The 18933-nt window shown below is 43.4% G+C and overlaps 1 protein-coding gene across 1 annotated transcript in view; it reads left to right on the top strand.

Annotated features, from left to right (window-relative positions):
* LOC144269569 (complement factor H-like) overlaps window positions 1-18933 on the top strand; it is a 141766-nt gene that overhangs the window by 47141 nt on the left and 75692 nt on the right. Inside the window, exons 8-10 of the mRNA XM_077825351.1 lie at window positions 1723-1899; window positions 14298-14474; window positions 18213-18395. Coding sequence (XP_077681477.1) covers window positions 1723-1899; window positions 14298-14474; window positions 18213-18395 — 537 coding nt within the window. The remainder of the gene's footprint in view (window positions 1-1722; window positions 1900-14297; window positions 14475-18212; window positions 18396-18933) is intronic.

Raw genomic sequence — 18933 nt, 5'->3', positions numbered from 1 at the left:
TTGTACCTTGGGGAAGTTTTGACCTAAGCTGGTAAAGATAAGCTTAGGAGGTTTTTCATGCAGGTCCCCACATCTGTACCCTAGAGTTCAGAGTGGGGGAGGAACCTTGACACCTTGTGTTGTGGATGATTTAATATACTTAAAAACTGAAGGGTTATCTAACTCATCTTTGAAAGTTCATTTTTCAGCTATTATAGCTTACCATATTTTGGTTGATAGTAGATTGCAGTTGGTGCATAATATGGATAATAAATTTGAGAAGGAAGGTATCTAATATGTATGCTCTTTGAGGGATCCTGTCCCTTCTTGGAGTCTTAAGCTGGTTTTATCTACATTGATGAAACCACCTTTTGAACCCTTGGCTGAGTGTTTTTTATTTTTAATATTTAAGGCAGCAATCATTATTACCATGGCATCAGCCAGAAGGCTGAGTGAATTCAATGCCTTGATGGTGATTCCTACTTTAAGTCTTTTCATAATGATAAGATGGTTCTTAGCCTTGATCCCAGACTTTTGCCAAAATGACTTTCTGAATTTCACATAAGACAGATAATTAATTTCCTGACATTTTTTTCCAAGGCCACATGCTAAGAAGGGAAAATCTGTTTTATGTACTTTGGATTTAAGAAGAGCTCTTGCATATTATTTAAATAAAGCAAAAAGGTTTTGAAAATAATCTATGTTATTCATGTTTTATGCTAAAAGTCTCAGGGGTCAGACTGTGTCTCTCCAAACTATTTCTAGATGGATTAAATAGAATCATAGAATCATAGAGTATCAGGGTTGGAAGGGACCCCTGAAGGTCATCTAGTCCAACCCCCTGCTCGAAGCAGGACCAATTCCCAGTTAAATCATCCCAGCCAGGGCTTTGTCAAGCCTGACCTTAAAAACTTCTAAGGAAGGAGATTCCACCACCTCCCTAGGTAACACATTCCAGTGTTTCACCACCCTCTTAGTGAAAAAGTTTTTCCTAATATGAATAATGAATTGTTGAATGTTACATGTTAACAAATTCTTGTATCTAGGATACTTTTATCTCATTCCACTAGAGCTGTGGTAGTGTCTTTTGCTTGCCTTAAGCAAGTCCCTTTTCTTGTAATTGGTAGGGTTGCAACGTGGACTTCTGTGCACACTTTACTAATCATTATATTCTCAATTTGGCTTCTAGGACAGATACTAGATTTGGTAGAGCAGTGCTCTGTGATGTCCTCCAGTTTATTTTCCTCATTGCTTTTCAAACTATCCATAAGTGGGAATATGGAGAGCCACTGGAAGAAGAAATGAAGGTTACTTGTAAAACAGAGTTTTTTTTTAAATGGCTATTCATATTCACATTTCACACCCACTTTCCCCTCTTCCTCAGAGTCCTTTTGCGCTGTACCTCTGGGTTGGCAGTGAAAGGAACTGAGGTGATAGAGTGTGCCATGACCCGTTATGTATCTTCATCCTCAGAATGTTCAGAGACAGAGAGGGAAGGGATAGAAGGAGTGTGCATAAGCACTTTAACAGATGCTGCTTGGAGAAGGTTCAACCATTAAGCATAATTAGGCAGCACAATACCCCACATGTGTGAATATGCAGAGAACTTCCAATATCTCAAAGAACTTTGATTAGAAGCAAATAACCTTCATTTATTGGAACATAACATATTTCATGAAAATAAGATATTACATTAATAGAGTTTCACTACTAGTATGTTTATTTGTCTCTCTCCCTTTTCAGATGCAAGATGTAGCACTCCACCTGCAGTTGCCAAAGCTGATATTATAAATAATGAGGAGAGAAGGTATCTGCCTGGTGCTAGAGTGCAATATAAATGTCAGGAAGGATTTGAAAGTATGGGATTGAATTATGTAACTTGTGAAGATGGAGAATGGTCACAACCACCAATTTGCAAAGGTAGGAGTTTGTATTTTAATTAAAACAAGTAAGACCAGGTACACTTTAGTCAGCTGGGAGCATACAATCATAGGGCTGGAAGGGAACTTGAGAAGTCGACTAGTCCATCCCCCTGCATTGAGGTAGGATTAAGTATACCTAGATAATTCCTGAAAGGTAACCTGTTCTTAAAACCTCCAATGATGGGGATTCCACAACCTCGAAAAAAAGTAACCTGATTCGGGACTTAACTTTCTAGCTATGTAGACAATAGTTAGGATGGAACATTTTCCTTTCTTGTTTTACATATGACATTCCTGTTAATACTTCCCAGAATGACATTTGCCATTTCCACAACAGCATCACACTTTTTACTCATTCAATTTGTGATCCACTATAGTCCCTGTGTCTTGAAGTGCTTGCACCTGTCCATTCCACCTTGGTTGTGTGTGCACTAGTTCATCAAAGCCAGAGAACATATTCCCATAGCGGTACCTGTCAAGGTGGTACATGTACTTTTGCTGCACACTCATGATTGTAGCTAAGGGCATAAATGGGCAGAGCTGCCCTCGCCCTCTCAATTTCTCTTGCCACACCTAGATGAACAGTGTTAGCTTCTCTCACACTTTCCCATTAGAAATCTTTTTAGCATTCTTTCACTGTAAATGGTTTAGTATAGCTGTAGTTCAGATAGTGGCACTAATTTTCAAATATTTTCTTGTTTTTCTTCGAGTTTTATTTTCAGTACCAGGGCATGTCTTAAACCTTGGGATTTAAGTGCTGTTGACTGTAGCAAATCTATGACAGACACTGATTCTCACGCCCACTGCTTGAAGTGGGAAGGATACATTAGGCATAAGTACCCTATTTGTAGGGGATTTAAAACCAGGTCAAAGAAGTTGAGGGCAGTTTTACTTTGAGATGTCCTGGTGGAAGCAGCATTGTGTCCCCATTTGGAACTCAGCCACTTGACCATACAGGGATTCAGATTCGACTCTCTAAGCACACCGCCAGAATTGGTGGCCTCCGCATGTCAAAAAGAGCCAGGGAGAAGACATCATTCTCTATCGCCAGTACCATGCAAGCAGCAGAAGTCATCCAGCACCTCAGCCTCTTCATCCAGAAAAAGTTGTCATCGTCTTCATTGTCGTCTTCTTCAAAAGACCACTAGTGAGGTTAGAGCTAAGACAGCACCTGTGAGGCTCTTCCCAGTATTTCCACATTCGAGCAACGCAGAGTTGTCGACTCCAACACCTCATGGTCAGTCAAGACATTCAACAGCATTGACTTCTTGGCTGAGATGTTCAACAGCATAGACTTCTGCTGCGATGCATGTTACTGTTTTGGTATCTACAACACCTGAGGTGTACGCATCAGCCAGTGATATTTTTTGCCTGTTGCTGCTGGATTACCATTCGTGCAGGACAGTGTCCAGGCTCTGCCTATACCTCTAACCATGGTACTGGCATCCTCCTTGGCACTGACATATTCAGTGCCATTGGGAACTGAGCCTTTGTAAGTAGTGCCAGAGTCTTGAAGCTCTATTGTCCAGCAGGTCCCTTCATCAAGAAAGCCCCAGATGCTTCCTCTGGTACTCTCCATCTTATGTTGGTTAAGGTCTCACAACCCATCTGCTGCACACAGTACCTTGCCAGCTTGGCATTCCAATGCTGGATCTTCTTGAAACTAGAAGTGGGATCCTAAATATTGGAATCTCATTACAGAAGATCTTAAGCATCTCCTTATTCCTCATTGTGCAGGTCAAGGCCCTGGCACCATGACTTTTACAGGAGCAGACTGAGGCATAGCTTCCTTTGGAGTTGGGCATGGTTCTGCATGAAGTACAGGAGTGGACTTTCTGGAATCTGAGTGGTTTCTCCAGGCTCCAGGTCATCTTCTGATAGTCAGCATTCTGCTGGGTCTCAATCAAAGTGCCATTCTCTACCTATTACCATTCTGTGTACCAGCACTGGTACCCAGCAGCTGAAAGAGAATATCCCTCCAGTTTCTGACCGTCCTGATGTTCAGCAGACAGTAGACCAGATTGACACTAATCCTTTCACTCAGTACTTCCTCATTATTTACAGATGAGGCTCCTGTTTCAGAATCCTCTTCCCCTGACCTTGATAATTATAAAATGTACCAGAAATTTATGAAAAGGGTAACCACCTCTCTCGGAATACAAACCGAGTTGGTTCAGGATAATCTATAAGGTGGATAGAAAGTTGGCTAGATTGTCGGGCTCAACGGGTAGTGATCAATGGCTCCATGTCTAGTTGGCAGCCGGTATCAAGTGGAGTGCCCCAAGGGTCGGTCCTCAGGCCGGTTTTGTTCCATATCTTCATAAATGATCTGGAGGATGGTGTGGATTGTACCCTCAGCAAGTTTGCAGATGACACTAAACTGGGAGGAGAGGTAGATACGCTGGAGGGTAGGGATAGGATACAGAGGGACCTAGACAAATTGGAGGATTGGGCCAAAAGAAATCTGATGAGGTTCAACAAGGACAAGTGCAGAGTCCCACACTTAGGACGGAAGAATCCCATGCACAGCTACAGACTAGGGACTGAATGGCTCACTAGCAGTTCTGGAGAAAAGGACCTAGGGGTTACGGTGTATGAGAAGCTGGATATGAGTCAACAGTGTGCCCTTGTTGCCAAGAAGGTCAATGGCATTTTGGGATGTATATGTAGGGGCATTGCCAGCAGATCGAGGGACGTGATCATTCCCCTCTATTCGACATTGATGAGGCCTCATCTGGAGTACTGTGTCCAGTTTTGGGCCGCACACTACAAGAAGGATGTGGAAAAATTGGAAAATGTCCAGCGGAGGGCAACAAAAATGATTAGGGGACTGGAACACATGAGTTATGAGGAGAGGCTGAGGGAACTGGGATTGTTTAGTCTGCGGAAAAGAATGAGGGGGGATTTGATAGCTGCTTTCAACTACCTGAAAGGGGGTTCCAAAGAGGATGGATCTAGAGTGTTCTCAGTGGTAGCTGATGACAGAACGAGGAGTAATGGTCTCAAGTTGCAGTGGGGGAGGTTTAGGTTGGATATTAGGAAAAACTTTTTCACTAGGAGGGTGGTGAAACACTGGAATGCGTTACCTAGGGAGGTGGCGGAATCTCCTTCCTTAGAAGTTTTTAAGGTCAGGCTTGACAAAGCCCTGGCTGGGATGATTTAGTTGGGGATTGGTCTTGCTTTGAGCAGGGGGTTGGACTAGATGACCTCCTGAGGTCCCTTCCAATCCTGATATTCTATGATTCTCTATAATCCACACAGACTGGTGCTGGTTCTTCATATAGTGTCCCTATAGGTGCTCCACTGTAGGTGTAGCTGTGCCCTTAATAGGAGATTTTTGGTAGCAGTGTCTGTTGAGCCCACACATAGGCTCTTCCTCCCTCATGGTCTGCCTCAAGGCTATCTAGCACTGCAGGAGTGAAGCCCCCTCAGTTCCTTCTCAACTGCCTTTGTCCTCAAATGGAGAAAGCAGTTGTCCCTTCCTTATCTGCATCATAAGCATAAATAGTACTGTTTTTGTTTCTTTTCTTCTCCTTAATAGTTAGCATTTCCCTTTTACCCCATTGGGATTAAAAAAGAAAAAGAATTTGTTTACTGCCCTGTCTAGGGTGATTCTCCCCTCCCCCAGAGCATTTAGAAGACATTCTTTTTAAAAAAAAAATCACTTAAAAAAGAAAAGAGAGAGAGGAAAAGAAGAAGAGGAAGAAAGAAGACAATTTCTTCAGCATCCCTCACTGCTAGAGGGTGATAGGCCCCCTGCAGGGGCATGCCTGGCTCTTCCAGCTTCAAGAGATGCCTCTCCTGCAAGGAATTGATTCCTTTAATAGCCAAACAGTCTCACTGTGTCTGGTGCCACGGAGAGTCCCATATCCCTCGGAAATGATCCCTCTGCCACCAGCTAGAGCTGCGGTATTGCAGGAACTGGAAACTGAAGTTAAAACTCCTCCTTATGGAGAAGACACTTCAGTCTCCAGGGGACTCTGGTGCCAACTCTGGATCATCCCCAGAGCCTTTAACTTCAAAGGGGATAGAGTTGCGAAAAAAAACAGCAGACTCCCCCTCTAAAGGCTCATAAAAAGGGCTCCGAGTGGTTGGCCAGCCCGAGTTCCCCAGTGCAACCACCTTGATACCCACGGCACCAGCAGCGCTGAAGCACGGTACCCAGAAGGGGGCCTCCACTATGATGCCAGGGGCTAGGCTTCTAAGTCAGCAATACCGCCCCCCCCACCCCCACGGAGAAAGACAATTACCATACCATCTCTAAAACAGCAGCACTGAGAAAACCTTTGGTACCGGGTGCAACAAAACTCGCATCTAGGGAGTGCTCTGCACCTTCTCAACCATTGGTACTGATAACATACCACTGACAATCCTCTGCAGTGCCAAGCGAGCCCATGATATTGCATGAGCTCCGGTACCCTGACAATTGAGGAAGAACAGCAATCCCCATTACTTGATACTGGGGCTCTGATACCAAGCACATCCTAGTGCCGGAATCACTCTCGGCACCAGGCCATGTATCACCAATACCCCAGTCACCGCTCTTATCCAGTGATGAGTCTGACAGTGACAAGGAGGAGGTCATTTCTCTGGACCCTCATCGTGACCCACTGCCACAATACAAGGGGACTTCTCAACTCCATCGAGCTGACCCACAATTGTGGTATAGGCCCCTGGGGTAACGCCACTGCCCATGCCCTTCCCCCATCTCCATGGCCATATTGGGATCTTTAGGTGACGTAGACATCACAGCTGTTCAGTGTCTCTCGGAGAGAGTCCACCAGATGGTCTCCTACAGCCCTGCTGTCCAGAGCTCCTGAGCCAGGAGAGGAGGAAGCTTTTGCAGAACAGGAAGAAGGGTTCAAAGGGGAAGCTACTTCTCCAGCAAACTTCTCATCTCCACCAGATGAGGGTGTAATGACCCCTCCATCAATAGGTGATAATTTTAAAAACTTTCAGGATCATACCAAGAGGGTGGCTGAGATACACATTCCCCTACAGGAGGTGGCAGATACACATCACAAGCTGGTGCATATTCTGTACACCTTCTCTTCATCCAGATTGCCCTCCCAATTAATGAGCCGATTCTAGATCTGCCAAATTTGTCTGGCAGACACCAGCCTCCATCGCAACAACCAGCGAGAGAGCTGACAAAAAATACTACATCTCTACCAAAGAGGCATACTCCCTGTTTCAAAATCCGCAACCCAACTCTATATAATGGATGCAGTTAAGGCATGAGGCAAGCAACATCATGCCAAGTCAACCCCATCCGATCGGGATTGGAAGGATTGCGTATTTGTTGGTAACGTAACAGTTTAGAGTCATAAATTACCAAGCTGTCCTGGTAATTATATGATTAATTATTAATAAATGTGATTTTATTAATTATGGGAAACTCAATGCGTTTCTGGAAAGTTTACTGGAGATGCAAAAGGAGCAGTTTCAGGCCATTGTCAGAGAGGGTCAGTTAATGGCCATAATGGTGCTACAGATGGCACTGCACGTAGCTAATATAGTGGCTCGTTTGGTCTCCATGACAGTGGTAATGAGGCAGGCTTCTTAGTTACAACTTTCTGGGTTGTCCAAAGAAGATCTCCAGTTTGAAGGGCCCAAGCTCTTCATGGAGAAAACAGATTCTTCTCTCCACACCTTGAAGGATTCTGGGCCACATTACACTCCCCGGGAATCTACATTGCAGAACAGAAGAGAAGATATAGCTCTCAGCCACAGCACAGGTCACAACCTCCTCAAAACCCACCATCTCAGCATGGTTACGAGCCACAGCATAAGAGGACCAGAGCTCAAAAAGGGAATCAGTCAGCACCCCAATCCGCAACCTCTCAGACTGCCTCTTCTAAGCACTTTTGATGGGTTAGTCGAGGTCCTGAACAATTACACCTTGCAACATCAGCAGCCATATACACATCTGTTACTCCCCTTCAGAAGTCACCCTGGCCCTCTTTCACAGCTGTTGGGAGAATATCACCTCTGACAGATGGGTCCTGAAGATTATTTCGAAGGGTTACGCAATTCAATTCACATCCTTCCCCCAACTTTCCTTCCCCATCCTCCTTCAGGCACCCTTTTCAACAGAACCTACTTCATCAGGAAATAGATCATTTGTTATGCCCAGGGGCCATAGAACCAGTCCTGGCACAACTCAGGAGCAAGTGGTTTTACTCCCACTATTTCCTGATCCCCAAGGAGAAGGGAGTTGGAGGCCCATTCTAGATCTAAGGGCATTAAACAAATATGGGAAGGCACAGAAGTTCAAGATGGTCATGTTCACAGCCATTATTCCAGCTCTAGAGCAAAGAGATTGATTTCTGGCCCTTGATCTACACAATGCCTACTTCCATATCTCGATATAACTGTCATACAGGAGATTCCTATGGTTTACCTTTAGGTAGGACCTTTATCAGTACAGACTGCTCCACTCAGGGTATTCTCCAGCCTTCTCTCCATCATAGCAGCACACTAAACCCAGTACAGCGACTGGAGTTTATCAGCGCCAACCTCAATGCAGTACAAGTGAGAGCATTCCTCCCACTACACAGACTTACCACCCTTACAAGTCTCATAGAGACAGTCCAGACTAGCCCCAAACATCAGCTAGGAACTGCCTGCAGCTGCTAGGTCATATGACAGCAAACACCTTTGTCATTCCAAATGCCCAGATGTTCATGAAGTGTCTTTAGATGCAGCTCACATCTGTCTAGTCCCCTAACAGGGACAGATTAACCAAACTGTTATCACTGCCCTTCACAGTAAAGCACTCCCTGGATTGGAGGAAAGACCCATCCAATATCCGAGCAGGCATTCCATTCGTGCAACCGCCACTGACGCTGACTCTAACGGTGGATGCCTTTCACTTGAAATGGGATGGATGTCTCCCTAGTTGGCTGGGGAGCTCACCTATACAGCCACAAGGTTCAGTGCACAAGTGGCCTTTCACAGAAGTGATCCTCCATATCAATCTTTGGAGCTAAGAGCTGTCAGGAATGCCTGTGCACACTTTCTGCCTTCCATCAAGAACACTCACACTAAGGTCATGATGGACAATATGACCTGTATGTTTTACATAAATCACCAGGGGAGTGCCAGATGTCCCTCCCTCTGCACTGAAGCACTCAAACTTTGGAATTGATGCATCCATCACAATGTGCTTATCTCAGCTGTCTATGTACCAGGGATACAGAACTTGACAGCTGACAGTCTCAGTTGGAATTTTTCTCACGACCATGAATGGCAACTGAACTCAGAGGTGCTTCAAAATATATTTGCCCTTTGGGGAACCCCGACTATGGATCTCTTCGCTACTTACCGAAACAAGAAATGTCCTTGTTATTGCTCCAGGGCCAGTCTGGAGAAACATTCACTGGGAGATGCCTTCTTCCTCCCATAGGATGGGAACCTCTTGTATGCCTTTCCCCGGTTTCCTCTTCTATCCAAGGTACTGTTGAAAATTCAATGAGACAAAGGGACAGTTATCCTGATTGCCCCCTCCTGGCCAAGACAAGTCTGGTTCCCTTACCTGACACAGATGGTAATATGTTCTCCAGTTCCTCTTTGACCCATTCCTTACCTGCTCTCTCAAAACAATGGGCTGATCCTTCACCCCAACCTGCAGGTCATCTGTCTCCAGGCTTGGCTCCTTCTTGGATCCAAGGCTCAGAGGCAGAATACTCTGACAAGGTGAAAGACGTGTTTCTACACAGCTGAAAGTTGACCACTCGATGTACGTACCTACAAAATGGAAATGATTCCAAGTGTGTTGTCATTATAAGCACATAGACCCAACTTCATCTTCCCTCTCTCTTATTTTACACAACATTTTAGATCTCAAGAGGTCAAAACTTTCACTCAGCTCCCTTAAGGTACATCTCACGTCGAAAATGGGTTTCCACCACCATGTAGATGGATACTCAGTGTTCGATCACCCGCTGATACATGGATTCCCTAAGGGCATTGGGAATCTCTTCCCACATGTGAGACCACCTACTTCAGCCTGGGATCTTAATCTAGTTCTCAGGGCTTTGATTAGACCTCCCTTTGAGCCCATGGCAACTTGCTCTCTCTTACACCTGTCCATGTAGGGGCGACAGGTTTGTATAATTTTTGATGGTGCCCAGAATGGGTCCAAGTCCCAACCCACCACACCTGCCTAAGGCTCTGGGAGGGAGTTTGGGTGCGGGAGGGGGTTTGGGGTGCAGGCTTTGTGAGAAAGTTTGGGTGCGGGAGGGGTGTGGGCTCTGGGATGGAGTTTGGGTGCAGGCTCTGGGCTGGGACAGGGGGTTTGGGGTGCTGGGTGCGGGAGCAGGTTTGGGTGCTGGGTGCGGGCTCTGGGCTGGGACAGAGGGAGGTGGGTGCGGGGCATGGGGCTGGGGATAAGGAGTTTGTGGTGCAGCAAGCAGGCAGCCTCAGAGCTGGGGACCAAAGAGGACTCCCCCTAGCCCTCTCCCCACTGGCAGGTTGCTGCTTAGGAGGTCCAGCCAGGATAAGCCCCCCTTTCCCCCCCGAGTCAACTCGGAGTCGCCTGCTGAGGTGTGTGTGTGTAGGAGGGGATGCCATGCACCTCCTCCCTTCCTCTGGCGCAGCAGCTGCCTCAGCCTGCCCCTCGTGCCGCTCCCTTGTAGCTGGCAGCAGCCGGTGAGGGAGCGCAGCGCAGAGCTCCAGGGGGCAGTCCCCTGATCCCCAGGGCAGGCAGGGACGCTCCGAGCAGGAGGCACGTGGGGGCAGCAGGCAGGGCTGGGGGAGAGACCTGGCCCCGATCATTGGCGGAGGCAGGCCTCCTGGGCCCTGAATTTGCTGGAGCCCGGGCACCACAGGCCCATACAACTCGCCACCCCTGTATGAAGACGGCATTTCTAATTGTATCACCTCAGCTAGGCACACAGGAGAAATAGCAGCCCTGATGGCACACTCACTATACATGGTCTTTTTTAAAGTCAAAGTAACTCTGAGGCCACATGCCAAATTTCTCCCTAAAGCTGCCTTTGCTTTCCATATATGAATACGAATCAACAGATCCATTTTCCTGTTTTTTTCCCAAAACTACATTGTGACATCAGGGAGGCGATTCTGCATATGCTAGATGTTAAAAGAGCACTACCCCTCTACTGGGACAAAGCTAAGGACTTCAGGAAGTCTCCATAACTCTTCCTTTCACTCACGGAAAGATCCAAACACTCAGCAATATCGGTTCAAAGACTATCCAAATGGGTCTCTGGTTTCATTAATCGCTGTTATCAGGGGAGCAACCTGCTGCCTCCATCCGGAGTCTGTATGCACTCCATGAGGTCAATTTCTACCTTGGTCACAAATCTTGGAAATCTGCAGAGCAGCAACTTGGGCCTCTGCCAACACTTCCACAGAACATTATGTGATCACTGGAAATGCAGTCTCTGATGCCATCTTTGGCTCCACAGTACTCTTTGTAGTAATAGACTCCACTCCAAAGTCCCAACCTCCAGTCGTGGTGGGTACTGCTTGGGAGTCACCTACATGGAGCATCCATAGAGACACTACTCAAAGAAGAAGTTACTCATCTTGTGGAGTAATGATGGTTCTTCGAGATGTGTCCCCCTATGGGTGCTCCCTCCCCTCTACTTCAGAGTTCTCCATAAAAGGTCTGCAGCAGAGAAGAAACTGAGGGGGGTTTGCCTGCTAGATAGCCTCAAGGCAGATCATGAGGGAGGGAAAGCGCATGTGCTGGCTCAATGGACACTGCTACCAAAAATCTCTGATTAGAGGCGCAAGGGCGCAGATACACCTACAGTGGAGCACCCACAGGGACACACATCTTCAATTACCATCTTTACTGCACAAGGTGAGTAACTGCCTCCTATTTTGCATTCTGCAGGACCTGAGTGAACACTCATAAACTAATGCTACATATACTTAGTGAGTTGTGTCTTGCAGTTCCTTATGCTGCACTGCCTGGAAACTTTGGACCTATTGAGTGGTCAGCCACAGGTCTTCATGCTGTCTCTTTCCTTCTGGGAGTGTTGGCCTCTCTGGAACTGTTGAGGAACAGTTGAATACAAACAGTTGTTTGATATTTGGCTGACCCAACCAAAGTAGATTTATCACATCCCTACTGTCTAACTTTATCTTTCTAAGAAGCATTTGCTTTTGTCTGCCAACTTGTGGCCAGAACTGAGAGCAGACTTCACCAAATAGTGTAGACCCTATCTGGTGTCTGGACTCCCTGAGTATGCTTCTTGCACATTATCATTGCTGGAACTCATACCATAGTATATTGCTAGTATGTTGGCAGCCATTTTACGAGCTGAGCCAAGCCATTAGTAGCTGTGGTGAGTTGATTCAGATAAATGTTGCTCTTTGTATTTTACATTTTTATCCCCTTCTTGGAGTTTTATGCAGGAGCGAATCCCACCCTTTCACCAGGGTTCAAGCTGGGGTTTGGGGAGTTGGCGGTACTCTCAATCTCTACTCTCTTGGTACACCAAGGTGAGATGTTACTCAGGAGATTCTGCAGATGCTCAAAACATGATTGCCTCACAGTGTGGTTTTCATATACCTTTGGGTAGGGCTGGGTTAAGGCACAAGCACAAATAGGAACCTACTCTCTGGCTCTCAGGGTCTTATGTTGACATCAGAATCTCAACCTTCCTTAAATATATAGGTATATATATAAATATATATATATATATATATATATATTGGTTCTAGTCTGTATGGTTTTGACAACATTCAACTGAGCATAACTGGTTTTGTGAGGTCTGCAGTAAGAGCCATTAAAGGCAGGGAAGAATTCTCCTGACCCCACAATTAGAGGTTGGAGGTTGAGGGGGGAGAAAGCGTGGCTATCTCCCAAATGCCATCCATTCTCTGTCAACTGAAGAGTTCTGTGATACTCTTTTGGTTATTTTACCTGCATTGATCACCAGTGAAATAGTTGGGCATCTGAGCCAACCCCATTTAGATTCATAAGGTATTCACCCCACTTAGAAATATTGTTTCAAGCTAAGTGCAGAACCAGGCAGGTATCTCGGCATCAGTTACACTCATTCAGTTATTTTTATGGTTTTCCTCATTATCTTTAGTTTAGTTTTCAACATGAAAGCTCAGAGTGTGAAGCATATAAAATAACCCTCCCCCGCCCAAAAGTGCTGAATCTGTGACACAACCCAATTTGAGCCCTGCTTCCCATCAGTTGTTTTCTGCCAGCTCGCCAGATGATAAAGTGCATTTAACGAAATGGTAATATTCCTCCCATCCAGTTGCTGGAATTGCTGTCTGTACCTTCTTCCCGTTATTGCAACCCAGATTGAAACAGGAACTAAACTGCAGCTCCAAAAGAAAGACTCTTCCCACCTATTCAAATAGAGTCGTGCTGTACCCTTAGCTGCTTATCCTTTCAGGGAAGGTGCAGCATATGCTTACACACCTCTCCACGAAGTTGCATTGGCCCACCTCTGCCCAGGTTGGACTGCCTAGCTTTTGGAGAGCTGCCAATTTTGTGAAGCCCTTGCACTAAGTGCAGCCAGAGCTCCAGGGCCTTCACTGGTTCCAATGCCAATATCTCTTGGGAAAGGAGGTGGTCTGTCAAGCAAGTAGGTCATTCGCTGATCCTTAGGCTGTATATATATATATAAATAGTATCTCATTCTAGTAGCTAACAGTGCTACTGACACAGAACAGTCAAAAGAGGAGGATGATTTGATGCTCCAAGGGAGAAACCCAGCTCCCCTCTGCTCTTTTTTCAATGATTATTTAATCAGAGCTGACACTGGCAACTAACACTCTGCAAAGTCTCCTCATGGATTTGAGAACCATTAGTCAGACACAAGTTGGAGCTGTGTTGTCAGGGTCCAGAATGAAAACTGGAAAGACAAGTGGCTCCTGCAAAGACATTCCTTTCCTCTGGCTAGCTACCTGAGAGCCACAGATTTGGAGTCCTGAAGGCCCTACCACGTTTGCATGGAAGGGAAACAGAAGAAGTTATTGTAGAAGCTTACATGTCTTTGTCCTTGTTATTTCTGGGGAAGAACTTGGCAGAGTCTAGTTGACATAGCCACCTTAGCCACAGAGCATAAACTCCAAGTGGGTTAGGGAGAAAGAGCACAATATGGTGTGTAGAGAGCTGATCAGAAAGTTTCCAACAGAATAAAGATTGATTTGTCGAGCATGAAATGTTTTCCAGGAACTTGATAATTTTGTTTGACTTGCATCTTAACCCAAAACAATTCACTGTCGGATAGCCTTTTTGTCACCTCCCTGTAATTTAAAGTGTTCTGTTAAACAGGACCGGTTAATCACTAGAGGATTGCAATAGAATTTGTACACAACTAATGGAATATCATAAGTGCTAACCTGATGTCCTTCATGGGAATGTGTCAGTGATTGTGTTTTCATATGTCTTTTCAGATATAAGATGTGCACCTGCACCGGAGATTTCCTATGGTAAGATTCTAAGTGCTAAGCAGCGAAGGTATTTCCCTGGCGAAAGGGTGCGTTATCGATGTACACAAGGTCTGAGCCTTATTGGGTCTCCGACGGTAACATGTAAGCAAGGGAAGTGGTCCCAACCACCAGAATGCAGAGGTATTTTACTTTCCTATTTCTAAAATAGCCCACTAGTGATGATATTGTTAGAATCAAAAACTTCACTCTCATTCAGAAGCGTTTGCTTCCCTGTATCTCTTTTTTTAATGCACAACTTTATGCTCACTTAAAAGCCAGAAAGCAAATCTATTTCTAGTCTGTGATGTTCTTGGCAATGGTCATGTGGAGCGTTAATGAGAAAATTCTCATACCGGGCTTGACCCTAAACTCCTTCTTCAAGCAAACCCTCAGTGGATTTCAATGGGAGTTTGGCCTGAGTAACTTCTGAGTAAAGGCTGAGGGCCAAATTTTGCCACCCCGCTCATCTTGAGTAGTTAACATTGACTTCAGTGTACCTAGTGTAACCCACACACCTCCTGGGTGTGGTGCTCTGTCCCCTCTAGTGGCACAGAGACCACTTAGAGGTTAATGAGTCTGCTACAGCCTTAGCTAAGGGCCATATGGCTTTTAGCTCATGCCATAGAGGCTTGTGCATTTAGCTCCAGAGGTCCCAGGTTTGATCCTGCCCACCAATGACCGGGGTCTGTCGGCGTTTCACTAGTCTCGTATTAGGACTTCAGGATTTGACCTACAACATAATGTGAATAAAGTTGCATGATGGTGCTCTTTTTTTGTATTTTTTAGAACCACAGTTTCACTACCAATTCCAGATGAGCTAGACAGTACACAAGAGACAATGAGTCAAATGCCCACTCCATTGAAGTCAGCGGAAGAAACTTCGTTTGACTTCAATATGGAGCAGGATTTCACCATGTATTGTTAAGCTTCCAGAAAAAAGTGATGTCACTATACCAGTTCATTTTTTTTGTTTTTTTGACATACCAGGATTTCATTGGCTGTCTGGGTGAATATGAATATGAAAAAAAAAAATCTGTTGAGTAACAGCACTTTTTTCTGAAAGCCAAAATTGTGATTCTAAAAATTAACTAGATAGTAATCTGCAACTCTTTTTTACATTGAGTGGTACCATGGCTAAAGCTAAGATTATGTCACGGAGGTCACAGAAGTCATGGAATCCGTGACTTTCAGAAACTTCTGTAACATTTTCTGCTTCAGCCTCTGGGCAATGTAATGTAGTAATGGCAGAACAAATTGTTAAATACGAATATGTTAACATGCATTATTTTCAAACAATTAAAAAATCAATCACGATTAATCATGAAATTAAAAACATCACGATTAATCCCAGTTTTAAGAGCAGCCCTCTAGATTGGTTGTTGAGGCATGAAGGAGCATATGAATGTTTAGCATTTCTGGCACATAAATGTCTTGCAATGCCAGCTACAACAGTGCCATGAGAATGCCTTTTCTCACTTTCAGGTGGCATTGTAAATAAGAAGCAGGCAGCATTATCTCTTGTAAATGTAAACAAACTTGTTTGTCTTAGCGATTGGCTGAACAAGAAGTCGGACTGAGCAGACTTGTAGGCACTAAAGTTTTACATTGTTTTGGTTTTCAGTGCAGTTATGTAACCAAAAAAATCTACATTTGTGAGTTGCACTTTCATGATCGAGACTGCATTACAGTACTTGTATGAGGTGAATTGAAAAATAGTATTTCTTTTATCTTTTTTACAGTGCAAATATTTGAAATAAAAATAATTTAAAGTGAGCATGGTACACTTAGTATTCTGTGTTGTAATTGAAATCAATATATTTGAAAATGTAGAAAAAACATCCAAAATATTTATAATAAATTTAAATTGGTATTCTATTATTGTGTAACAGGGCAATTGAAACTGTGATTAATCACGATTAATTTTTTTAATTGAGTTAATCTGTTTTGAGTTAGTTGTGCGAGTTAACTTTGATTAATTGACAGCCCTAATTATTTCATTTAAAAACATTTTTTTTTTATGCAGCTAGTACATTTCTAAATAAAGCCTTAAGGTCAGAGAAATAAGGGAGAAATGTTAATATATATAAAATCAGAGTTTTAGCTGAAAATATTCTTATGCATTTACTGTATTTTTAAATAGTCATTAAATAATTATACAAAGTCTTAATGGTAGAGGCATAAAGGAGAAGTGTTAATACATATATATAGAATGCTGTACTTTTAGTAGAATATATGCTTTTTATGCAGTTAGTGCATTTCTAAATAGTCATTACATAATTTAATCATTCATCAATAATTCTTTGTGGACTTGTATAATCAACTTTATTTAGAATTGTGCTAACTGCATACATTTTTTTGGTAAAAATAATTCTCTATATCTTCTCTTACAGAAATGTACTATTAAAAATATTTTCCTCTAAAAATGAGGAAAATGCATGTTCACCGATGTCTTAACACTTCTTTATTTGGCCATTACTAAGATTTCTGTAAACTATTAATGTACTAACTGTCATTTTTCTCTCGAGATGCAAGTTAGCCTCTCTTTATTTTTCTGTTAAAACTTGGCATACTTTACTAGACTTTATTTAGAATTGAACTAAATATATAAAATATTTTCTTGCTAAAATGAGGAAAGGGCAAGAAACATATTTCTTTAATTCTAATGCATCTAATAAGAATAAATTAAATAGAAAGGCAAAACTTTTTTTTCAAAATGGCCACCAGTGCCAGAAATGCACAATTCTAAAAATGAGATCTAGGGATGAGACATAAGGCAAAAGAAGCGGGTCATAAAGCAAAAAGGGGCTCAGGGAAACCTGTCAAATTATATGATTAGTACAAGTAAAGCTTTTTTACTACCCATATTAATTTGTAGCCTTAGCGTTTTCAAAATTTTACCTCCTTTACCCTAATCCCACATCCCTTTCTATGAGAAGAGAAGCAGAGAGAGGAAATGGCAGCTGGCATTTGGAAGTACATTTCAAATTATGAGTTTGGCTTCTCTATTAATTACTTTTAAAATCCACCTCACTGAGGGACCTTTCCAAAGGGCAAAGCTTAGCTACATTTATGAGTTCATCAATTATAGGGACATCAAGAGGCTTTCCTGTCCTCAGATTCATTCTTTCCTTTCTCCCCTCATTTTTGTATTATTCATGCCCATTTATCTCTCTTGTGTTACTCTGAGTTTCATATTTCACTCCTTTGGCCAGTATTATCCCACCTTCTATTTAGCCTGTGTCCTCTTATCATTATTTGACCCTCAGTCTCGCTCTTCTCTCAATATTCAGATACTATGGTAATGTCATAATTCACAATAGTCTGAGACAAGTGCTGGGTGCATCCAACACTCTACATGGTAATATGGTCATGGAGAGAGTAGGTACTGTACATGGATGCACTCCTCAGTGATAAAAAGCAGGTTGATTGGTCCACATGAGCCTGAGGAGGGGAGGAGTTGGGCCAAAGCCTCACTTTCCATTTCCCTGCTAGTCAGTGTTTAAGGCAGAATGGTGGGATTAGTAGGGCAGAGATGATTGACGCAAAAGATCTCAAACTAACCTACATTTTCTGCTTGAAAAGCAACCTGGAATCGGGCCTTCACAAAGCTGGAGTAGCTAGTTACCTATTTTGTCATCAGTTCCATAGTGTTGGTTGTTAATAAACAAATACCATGCTGCTTCAACTATAAAGATAAAACTTTCAGTCTTTTGTGTTCAGTTCCAATATCAGGCTCATTCTTTTTCACAATTCCCTTGGGATTTTTCCGGTTCTGTCAGAGTATATTGGTAGCAGTGTTGTGTAATGTTTGTGATCTTACAGCATTTACTGTAAATAATCGCTGATGCAAATATTCTCTATTTCTATACTTACTTTTAGAGGCTGCTGGAAAGTGTGGGCCCCCACCTGTTATTGATAATGGAGACACCATTGCCTTTGCACAGCCAGTATATGAATCAGGTTCAACCGTGGAATATAGATGCAGCAGTTTACACAGAATGAGGGGATCTCAGTTTGTTCGCTGTGAGTTTGGCGAATGGACAGAGCCACCAGTTTGCTTAGGTCGGTACAGAAATCTAATATATGAAAAAGAACTGTGATGAGTATATATTTTTCATATTATGAGCCCAATTCTGATGTCACATGTACTGGCGTAACACCACATTAATTCCATCAGTCTGAATGGAGTTACTCCTGGTTTAGACAGGAATATGTTAGGGGAAGACTCTCCTTCTTTTTAGGGATATCACTGCAGATTTTTTTTAAAAGATCTGGAAATGGCAAACAGCCATGCCATTATAAGTATTTAGAATGTACCCCCAAAATAATATCTCAGTTAAAACCTGTAAAAACCCACTACAATTAAACCAATGTTTACTGTAAATGAAAAGATGTATTCAAATATATTTTTAGTTGAAAAGCTTTCAATTAAAGTAGATGCTATGAACTGCAATTCAGTAATTTACAGAATGACATGAGGAATATTGGTCATTGCTCTTTAGTGCCAGGAGTAGACATGATGATGGCATGAGCAGCAGTGGATTCCGCTTTTGCCTAGGGGTGCTCTAAGAGCATAAAGCTAATGTAGTCTGCTCTACAC

Source organism: Eretmochelys imbricata, chromosome 8, assembly GCF_965152235.1.
Source record: "Eretmochelys imbricata isolate rEreImb1 chromosome 8, rEreImb1.hap1, whole genome shotgun sequence".
Taxonomy (NCBI): domain Eukaryota; kingdom Metazoa; phylum Chordata; order Testudines; family Cheloniidae; genus Eretmochelys; species Eretmochelys imbricata.
Note: the sequence above shows the minus strand (reverse complement) of the source record. Positions and strands in the feature narration are given on the sequence as shown.